Source organism: Euwallacea similis, chromosome 24 (assembly GCF_039881205.1).
Source record: "Euwallacea similis isolate ESF13 chromosome 24, ESF131.1, whole genome shotgun sequence".
In the NCBI taxonomy this organism is placed as follows: Eukaryota; Metazoa; Arthropoda; class Insecta; order Coleoptera; family Curculionidae; genus Euwallacea; species Euwallacea similis.
This window is the reverse complement of record NC_089632.1, coordinates 1280657-1291319: the sequence shown is the minus strand read 5'-3', so window position 1 is coordinate 1291319 and position 10663 is coordinate 1280657. Positions and strand designations below refer to the sequence as shown.

General features: G+C 32.7%; 1 protein-coding gene across 1 annotated transcript; it reads right to left on the bottom strand.

The window, feature by feature from the left end:
* Positions 1-6510: 6510 nt before the first annotated feature.
* Positions 6511-9016, bottom strand: LOC136416717 (uncharacterized). Its single transcript, XM_066402039.1, has 2 exons — positions 8757-9016; positions 6511-6902 (listed from the first exon to the last, which is right to left on the bottom strand). Exons 1-2 carry the CDS (start codon positions 8964-8966, stop codon positions 6549-6551), a joined length of 564 nt encoding a protein of 187 aa, XP_066258136.1. The 5' UTR covers positions 8967-9016; the 3' UTR covers positions 6511-6548.
* Positions 9017-10663: the final 1647 nt, after the last annotated feature.

The following is a 10663-nucleotide window of genomic DNA, read 5'->3' as shown; positions in this document are numbered from 1 at the left end:
ATTTTGAATTTCTCCAGAAAGTTTTGTGGACCGATGAAGCATGTTTCACCAGAAAAGGTGTAGTGAATTATCATAATTTACATATCTGGGCACATGAAAATCCCCATACGATCAGGCCATCCACATTTCAGAATGAGTTTAGTTGTGATGTATGGGTGGGACTAATAGGCCGCAACATCTGCGGACCACATTTTTTACCACATCGATTAAATTCTATGTTATTTCGAAACTTTTTGAACGAAGATCTGCATGAACTATTGGAAGACATCCCTTTAATCAACAGAATCGAAAGTTGGATACAGATGGACAGTGCTCCTGCCCATTCTAGTCGAGCGATTTCAGAATGGTTAGATACCAATTATACCAATCGGTGGATTGGTAGATATCGAAGGGAGCAAGATCAAAACTTGGTACCTCTGTTAGGCCCGGTAGTTTGGCCAGCTCGTTCCCCCGACCTTAATCCATTGGACTATTGGTTTTGGGGGCACCTTAAAGGTAAAGTTTATGAAACTCCTGTTGACACATTGAATGAATTACAGCAACGAATTGTGCAATCTTGTGATGAACTGAAGAGACAACCAAACCTAATAGGGGCTGCCATTAACTCAATGGTAAAAAGAAGTCGAAAGTGTATTGAAGTAGATGGCAGACATTTTGAAAACTTAATTTAAGGTTTAGTTTGTTTACATATTAATGTTAATTTAATACTTACATAAATTGATACATATGTACATAATAATAATTTTTGACGTAAAAATATTCAAAACTTATCTTTACTCTTTAATAAATGCGGTGAATTGTTTTCCTTTTCTTTTAAAATTTCCAGTAAAGTGATGGTACCACTACGTTCTGATTATTTATTTAGGACGTAAATTAACATTATTTTAATTTTTTTACTTAGAAATGGTGAGTCGGACGAAAAAATCTCAAGAGAAACTATTTCTCCAGAACTAAACGAGGAATCCAAAAATAATTTTTATTTTCAGAAAAGTCAGTAGCGTACCACTTTTTTTTTTTTTAATATCTCCTAACATGGAGGTAGGCACGCCATTGGAAAAGCTAAGAAATATTTTTTCAGTAAAACATATGCGTCATTTACAGTCGTTAATACCTCCAAAATTTCGTTAAAGAGTCTCTAGTCGTTTTAAAGAAATTTAATTTTTTCAATTTTGTAATTAAATTTGAACCCCGTGTATCTACTAAAGGAAACCTTTTTGGACGTTGGTTTATATAGCAAACTGATATTATTTTTGGACGTTCAATACACTATTAAAGTTATGCGGGTTAAAACTGAAACACCCTGTATATATATATAATATATATAAACGGGTTATCGACCTCGACAGGGTCTTTCTGCCCTTTAACAAAATTAATCTTAATTCTAGACAATGCCAATAAGAGGAAAAAAAAAATATATATATATTTTATTTACTGCGGGAAGTGTTCTAATAGGGTGTTTGAGGGGAATAGGTCTCTAGTTAGGCATAGTGGAGTCAGAATAGTTCTGTTGTGCTGATTGTTTTTCCATTTTGCCTGTAATTGCCGAAGTCTTTCTGTTATTCTCGTCATGTGTGTGCATTCGTAGAGTAAATTGTTTTTTCTGTAGCATTTGCCATTAGTACATGTCCGTAGTCTAGTAATGGTCTGCATATGGCTTTATATATTTTAGTTGCTGTTCTTGTGCTGATGCCTTTGTCTTTATACGTAAGTGATCGAAAATATTTTGTCCGTTTAATGATGTCCCCTCTCGTGTTCCGTACGTGTTGAGTGAATTTTATTTTCTTGTCTATTGTAATTCCTAGGTATTTCACGTGGTTTGTTGGCTCAGTTGTGTGTCCGTCTGCCATTATTTTTGGGGAGTTGCTTTTAATTTGGTGGTTTGAGAGTAAAAGTTGGTTTTTAGTGGCGTTTGGTGTTAGTCTCCATTTATAAAACCATGTCATTGTATCGTCCGTCAGACTCTGCAGCCTCTCCACTGCCCTCCCAGTAGTTCTGTCGTGCACTACAAGTGCGGTATCGTCAGCATATTGTAGTATGTATGCTGTGTGGTCTATCTGTTTTTTGTCCTGTAGTGCGTGGTTGTATATGTCATGGCAGTACACGTTATACAGCAAGGGTGAAAGAGGCGACCCTTGAGGGAGACTTTGTTCTGGGGAAAACGGAAAGGAAAGGGTGTTGTCTATTCGTACTTCCAGATGTCTGTTTTCAAGTAGATTTTTGATGATGTGAAGTAAGTATTGTGATGTTCCAAGTTCGTGTAGTTTCTATAGTAGTCCCTTGTGCCAGACGCTGTCAAAGGCTCTATTGATGTCCACGAACAAGCCAGCGGTCTTCCCGCCATTTAGATGTGTCGTTTGTATGTTGCTAGGCAAGACAAAGAGTGGGTGTTTAGTTGAGTGATTTTGTCTAAAGCCGAACTGATACGTTGGTATATGTTTCCCAATAAGTTTTTGAAGTGCGTTTTTTATTATGTGTTCAAAAACCTTACTTAGTACCGGGAGCAGTATAATTGGTCTGTAGTTCTGAGTTTGTGTGTTGTCCAGTCCGTTTTTTGGAATAGGTATTATTATTCCGTTTTTCCATACATCCGGGATTGTGTTATTTATGATGCAGTTGTTCATTATGTTTCGTAAGACTTCGTGTGTTTCTGGTGACAGGCTTTTCAGAGTTTTACTTTTAATTTTGTCCTTTCCAGGTGCTTTGTTCTTAATGTGAATTAGTGCTTCGTCGTATTCAGTCTCTGTAATTAACTCGTATTTATGATTTGATGTGTTGTTAAAATAGTTATAGTGCCAGTCATTCACCTTGATCCTGTTCTGTTCGTCAAATTTTGGATTTGTAGTGTTGTTGAAGAAAAAAAAAATTTATACTAGATGTTCGAAATATCTACCGTCCATTTCTAGGCACTTACAAATTCTTTTTTTAAAACCATTACTAACTCTGGAAAGCATTTGCGGAGTAACAGTTTCAAACGCGTCTCTTATACGTGTTTTCATATCCTGTGAAGTTGTCGGAGGCGTATTGTAGACAATTCCTTTTATGTATCCCCACAAAAAGAAATCTAGTGGAGTTAAGTCCGGGGATCTGGGGGGCCAATTTTGATATCCATTTCTTCCAATCCACCTTTTTTTAAAGTTGGCATTTAAAAATAGCCGAACCTCGCGATGATATTGAGGCGGAGCTCCATCCAATTGAAGCCACATGGTGGTTCTAATAGTTAAAGGGACTTTTTCTAATATTACTGGAAATTGGTGTAAAAGGAAATTGAAAAATAAAATATAAAAAACAAACTACGCAGACTAAACTGACAGATTAAATAAATTATCTGACATTTTGAAATATCATAGGCAACTAGATATTATACATTGGAATTTTGAACTAAATAACATCAAATGGCGCAAAGAACAATTATTTAGCGTATCCTGTAAAAACGCGAAGACTTAGCTACGAACACCCTAATACCATTCGATAGGTAATTAAAAATTATATATCCTGGTAAGTTAAAAAATATAGCGTTGTATTTAAATTAATAAAGTTATAGCCACTTAAACTTCTTATTTGATTAGTTTTAATTTTTGCACATCCTGTATAAAATGGCAAGTTTATCATGATTGGAATATAAAATATGATCTATTGTTACACTACACTGTAAATTGTACTTGCATAACTTAAATACTTCTTAAGTGTTTAAAACATGAAAATTAGGTCAAATTTTGATAAAATTCAAATTATTTAAAAAACCTTAAGTTTTAGGTATAGTAAACCTTACTAAAACAGACACTTATTTTGATCAGAGAATCCAAAAATGCAATAATATACAGAGGGTTTCATTTAAAAAAACACAACTTTGATACTTTTAGGGCTTTTGGGACACCCTGTATAATATGAAATAATTTTAAAAAGTAGCCATAACAGATCCTCATATAGCTCAAAAGTGGAACTTTTTGAAAGCCTCGTATTTTAGCCATAATATTCCGCGCCGTATAGCGTGAATAATCCTGTATAGATTTTGTTTTCAATATTATCGATATATAATATTTTCGATGTTTTCAGAACAGAGAAGTAAGATCCCACCGAAAATATCATCCTGCAAGCGGCAATAAATAAGTATTTGATTCTTTCAGTGGTGTATATTACAAGTGAAAATCGTCGCGTAAAAAAACCTGAAATACGTTAATAACTTTTGAAGCTATATCAAAATTTGAAAAAAATAAGTCAAATTTTGACCTGTCCTATCTCGAAAAGGAAGAATATGTGTGTAGATATAAGTGTACAGGGTGTTTCAATTTGGAGTATTTTGACAGGAAAAACAAGTTGTTAACAAAGTTCTCTATTAAGGATCACCCTCGTGTGAATTTCGAAGGATCAGCACACAAATAGTCACTTTAGAATAGTTTATTTTGTCAACAAACAATTTATACAGTTATAAAAAAAACAATAACAATCAAATAAAAACGAGTAAAATGAAAAGTGTATGTTGTAAGTGAAAACATGCTAAATGGTGCCGATTGTCTTCTCAACTTAAATTTGTTTTCACATACGATACAAAGAAACTTTCACATTTATAAATATCATAAATTTAGTGAAATTAGATGAGAAATTGCTTTTTAGCCTGTCATTTGTATATTGTAAAACTACCCTTTGGTACCATGTATCTGCAAGTGGCTCTTTAAATTACTTATAATAGCAATATTTCATTTTAACTGTGTAGATTGGCATGCCAGTAACATCTTGATTATATGATATCTTTATTTATATTTATTTACAATAAGATATTTATGCAATTTACACAATCATATACTTATAATTTTTATCTATTAAAACGGCAGAAAATTTTCACTCATTAAACTATTATTACACTGACAATTTATTCAAGAATTAGTTCGCAAAGTTGCTTTATAAATGAATTTACGTCTGTAAAACATCTTTTACACAATTTTGCTGAAAATTATATAAAGGTATAAATGTTGTAACCACAGTACCAGGCACTTTTGGTTGTTACAAATGTTACAATGTTTACAAACCAAAAATTTTGCAAATCTGTCACAAATATGTATATAGAATTTGGTTCACGAAATTCTCGTCCGAATATAACTTATGCAGTGAAAATTCTAAAGAATTTTAAAAATAATCGATAAATTTTTAGGCAACTTGCATAAACACGAGTTGAGATCAGAGAAAAAACATGAATGTTTTTTTCTGATCTACATATATAGGGTATAACACATTATCATGAGAATATTTCAGGAGGAGATAGTATTCTGGAAAATAATAAAAAAATGACAATAGACTCATGGTAAAAACGCATTATTTTCGATATACCAGGTGGCAAAGTTTCACATTTTTCTTATATTTTACGTTTTCTTCACGTATGCCGTAAGTTAAATTTTTCAAATTTCGTGCACATATTTTCCTTAAGACCATGTACAACAAAATGTCGCAATCATTGCTAGCTATATAAAAGTTATTATATTTTTTGGGTCATGTACTATTTTATGTTTTGCATCTTTTTTGGAACATCCTGTACGAATTCTGATACCAAATTTAAATTCCTTCTTCCATTCTTTTGTTTTTCGGCCTCTTGCAATTTTTTCGTATCTTTCACCGTTTTGATAGAATTTGCAAAAATATCTATCGATGTAAATTATTATATGAATGTAAAGAAAGTAAGGAAAAAATCACCAGCTCAATTGTCAATTATCTAAAACAATTTGTAACATTTAACGAGTTTTCTGAAAATTGTCGAAAATCTTCTCCTCTGATGTAAAAAAAAATGGGAAACTTTGCCACCCTGGATATTAAAAATCGAGCGATTTTGACCAGACAAGTATTTTTTTATTATTTTGTAAAGCACTATCGCTCCCTGAAATGTCGCCATGACGATATATTACACTCTGTATATGATTGGTCCAAAATTATCTAGAATTTTAACTACACTATTTGGTTATTTAATAATTTAAAATAATTTAAAATTTAATTTTTATTAGAGAACAGGTGGTGAGTGAAATTCTCAGTGAATAATTTCGCGAGTTTCTTCATCTAAGGCAGAATTGGTTAAAAAAAATTTTACATACGTGAATTAATTCATAAAGCGACATTGCAAAGAAATAAATAAATAAATAATGTATTAGTTTTTATTTTTGGTATCTTATAGAGTTTATTTATCTGCAGAAAGGTATGCGAAATAAATTGCAAACAAATAGTATAGAAATTTTGATAAGGCCCACCTTCGAATTAGTGTGAACACAACTAACTTCAGGAAGAATTTCATTAATTAATTCGTGAAATATTCTAATTCACGAAAAACCTGTTAGCGAAATATTACTGTTAGCTACATACGTCCTGGTAAATTTTGCTGGCCAACCGAACACCTAACAAAACTTCTTATTTACGGTCAAATGTATTCACGAAATTTTTCACGATATTCACAAGCCCTGTTATCTATCTCAGATTGCCTCAAACCTAACATTTTCCCCGAAGTAGGAACAGGTTCTTTTCTGGATGACAAGAGCCGAAAATTATTTATTGGCAGGTTCACACCATATCAGTTATTTTGTCTTCCTTGGGAAATATACCTGCGTCCCTTTACTCTTATATTGAATCAGATTTGCCTGGCAGCAGAAATCAGCTGTCGTTTTTAACGTTTTTGTTTGAATTTCGTCCTGCATATTATCATCTTTCTGAACTGTATTCAGCACAACTTTCGTTACATGGCTACTCCTTGCAGTCTCTTGTAAAAGTTCCGAGATCACTCTCTTCCTCGCTCTCCTCTCACTGCATTGCCGAGGGCCACTACTTTTTGTCGACTGCCACAAAAAAATATGTGGCACTACATTCGGTTTCATACGAATCTTAATTTTACTTAATCTGTACTCTAGGTAATTTTCCATATCTTCTTCTAGCTGAAACAAATATTGCATTTTTTACTACAAATAAATTGTTCATGCAAACATGTAAGCCTAATGAGGAGGTAATCAAGTTGTAGTACCATGGATAGTTTACTAGATATGTCCATGTACAGATTTGTATACAAAGTATTATTCTCGGTGTTAAGTACGTATTAAATAACCTAAGTAGATTATTTAATAAATTCTAGGTGCATATTACGGTTACAGAAAAAACCTAGGACAAAGAAAGGATTGAGAACAAATTTTCGACCTATCATTCAAGGTGCAAAATTTTACACCTAGAATATCAGAGAAGAATCTATTTTACCCTTTTTTGAGCCTTTCTCTTGTCATCTAATATACTATCAAGGCAGATTCTTTTCGTACTAGGTATACCTCTATAGATACTTAGGAAGCAGATAGATGAAAGGTAGAGATACTTTAATAGGTATATTATATAATGTTATGATTAAAAGTATTAGAGTATTTCAAATATTATTGCCTAAAGTAAGTATATCTAGGTAGGTACTTACTAAATAAATACTTACCTACAGATTCGCTGTGGGCCGAAGTCAAATTTAAAGTCTAAACTTGGCTTCAATTAAAAATCCTACATAGTGTTTTCTAAAGATACGACGCCAATTCAAAGGCGTACTGCTTAGAAAAAAATGAGAAACACATTTTCTGAAAACATATGTCCGAACTGCTTCATTTCCGAAATACAGGATGTTAAAAAGCAGCCCTGATTTTTTTGCGAAAGAGTTGGGCAGCCGCTTAGAAGAATATTGAATTCATGTATCCTGTATGGTTACAGCCATTCAAAATCATTTTGGTCGATTTTAAATGACTGGAATGATTGGAATTTTAGTTCTATTTAGTTTAATTTTTTGATTTTGGCGTTTTTCTTAAAATAGTAAAACGCCGATTTATTTTTAAATTTAGACTACCTGTATTTTGAAAATTTTCGGCGCGATTTTGAACATATGTTTTGTAAGAATGTTTTTTTCTTATTTTCGCTCAAGTAATATCCTTTAAAGGTACTCGATATTTAGGAAACACCCTGTATATGGAAAATTGCCAATTTAAATCACGCTTGAACTTTAAGTTCGGATTTGATTTACGGAGAAAATGGGTGTTAGATGAGGACGTGAAACTTAAATATCACTTTTCGTCATCACCGAATCAGAATCCTGACAAATTCTAAATTTAAAGGGATGGTACCTTTCTTAACATAAACTGAATCCAGCTGTTAATTTTGGAATACCTATGGCATGTTTAAATTCGCAAAGCGCTATTTCGGGATTTTCAGTTACCGATAACACTACATACTCCTTGTGTTCTTTGTTACAGCATTGGTTGCGGCTTGTTGCCGGTTACAAGATTTCTTACCATTTTTACATTACCAACCACCTTCATCCATGCGTTCTAGTTCAAGTGCATTATTATGACACAGTATGTAACACTTGACCAAATTTAATTTTTCTTCGTACGAAAAGCTGACAAGTATTATATTTGACTCTAGCGTTGTAATTGACAAAAAATTGGCCAAAGCTGTGTTTAAAAAAAAAAGTTGATTATCACTCTTGACAAACAAAATGCATTGAAATAGTGATTTTAGTTTTCATTTATCTCTTGTAATAACTTAAAAAAAAAAACTTCAAAAATCTAGATTTTTTAGAAATGGGGAATCAAAAATTATTTTGTAGACTTAGGTGCATCCTGATACTACTCCCTTGAATCCGCAACTTTTCTCCCATTTAACCAAGTCTGCATGTTACCTTTGACGAGATTTCCATGCTGAACATCTTGGGCCCATTATATTCTCTCGTTCTGTAACTTTTCAAGCACCATCGAATATATTTAACTTACCTTGAAATGGTCTTCACAACAATAAAAATGAGTCTTTATCGAAACATGTTTTAACTCTCTTTTAACGGCCCTAAACCATTTCTTTTTCCTTTGCATGTTGTTGGGTACTGTGAGAAAAATTTTTTCTGGTGTTTTGATAGATGTATTTGTGCACCCTGGAACAAAACACCATTTTCTCTTATCCACTTTTCTGTTATTTGGATCATCCATTTGAAATACAGATACCAACAGCAACTCACTCACTGCTCACTGAACGACGAAACAGTCAAGACAAACGTGTTTCGTACGTTTTGCTGCCAATGGCCGGCGCCGACGCGACGGTTGAAAATAATCCATTACGCCGAGTGACGCATCACGCTTGACTCCCTACAGGGTATCACTTGCTAGCCTCGTTACTTTTAACATACGTATCTTGATTTATTTGGAAATTTAAATTCTTTGTTCTTTAACCGTTAGTGCATTATCGCGTGGTGATGGGCATAACAAGACCAAGAGCAGACTGGCCTCGGTATGGCTGGAAGATTTTTTCTAACATCGCCAATATACAGGATGTAACATATTATCATGGAGATATTTCAGGGAGTGATACTACTCTGCAAAATAATAAGAAAGTGCCAATAGACCCATGATCAAAAACGCACCATTTTAGATATACGAGGTGGCTCATTTTAAACAGTTTTTACAATTTTGTTTTCATTTCGATTTATTTTTCTTTCAAAAAATTTCATTAAATGGTACTAATTGCTTCAGATAGCTGATAACTGCACCCGATGATTTTTTTTCGTACTTTCTTTATATTCGTAATTTGCATCGATAGATATTTTTACAAATTCTGCGAAAACTGTGAAAGATACGAAAATACTACAAGAAACCGAAAAGCTAAAGAATGGCAGAAGAAATCTTAATTTGGTATCAAAATTCACACAGATTATTCCAAAAACAGGTACACAGCATAAAATAGTACATGATCCAAAAGAACCCGACACTCTGTGTATGGCTATCGACGATTTTGATATTTTTGTTGTAGAGGGTCTTAAAGAAAATAAGTGTACAAAATTAAAAAAATTTAACTCGAGACATATGTGAGAAAAATGCAAAATAAGAGAAAAAATGAGAAAATTTGCCACCTTGTATATCGAAAATGGTGCTTTTTGACCATAGGTCTATTAGTATTTTTTCATTATTTTGAGGGGTACTATCCCTTCTTAAAATATTTCCATTATAATATGTTACCCCCTGTGTGCTAAAGTCTTCAAGAGAACGGAGGACATTTCGAACACATACTTTAGATGTGTAATAGTTGTAATATAATTGTAATTATAAAATAAGTTCTATAAATAACTCGTTTGTCATAGCAACTGTAGTTTTTTAATCAATTTAATTACTATTTGAATGATTTTCCGCGAACAACTCTTAAAGTGTTAGGAATTGCGACAGACATGTAATTCGAAAATTGTTTGTTTTTGAATTCTGCATCGAACTAAAATAAAATATACGGGGGTCCCAATTTAAAATAAGAAAAATACAACACTTTGAAGTTTGAAAAATGTGACGCTAAATTTTGGAGACCCTGTACAATATCGATCATCGAAACTTTTTTAATAAAACTATTAAACCATGCTTAATAAGCATCTTGAGTAGTTTCTTTACATAGGCATTATCTCTATTTTTTATTATTTTTTCAAGCTAGAGACGCAAATGTAATTTTTTTCAGTTTTTAATTTTTTTGGCCGGTATTATTTAACCGATCTCAACAAAATTTTAGAAATATGTAGACAATCATAGAAAGCATTTAAATGTGAAAAAAAATAGGGTGTTCTATTAAAAAAAAAGTTCGGTATCGTCACACTTTTTTGGGACACCCTGTATAATTAGAAATTTTTTCCTGGAGTACGTCCTAAGACACA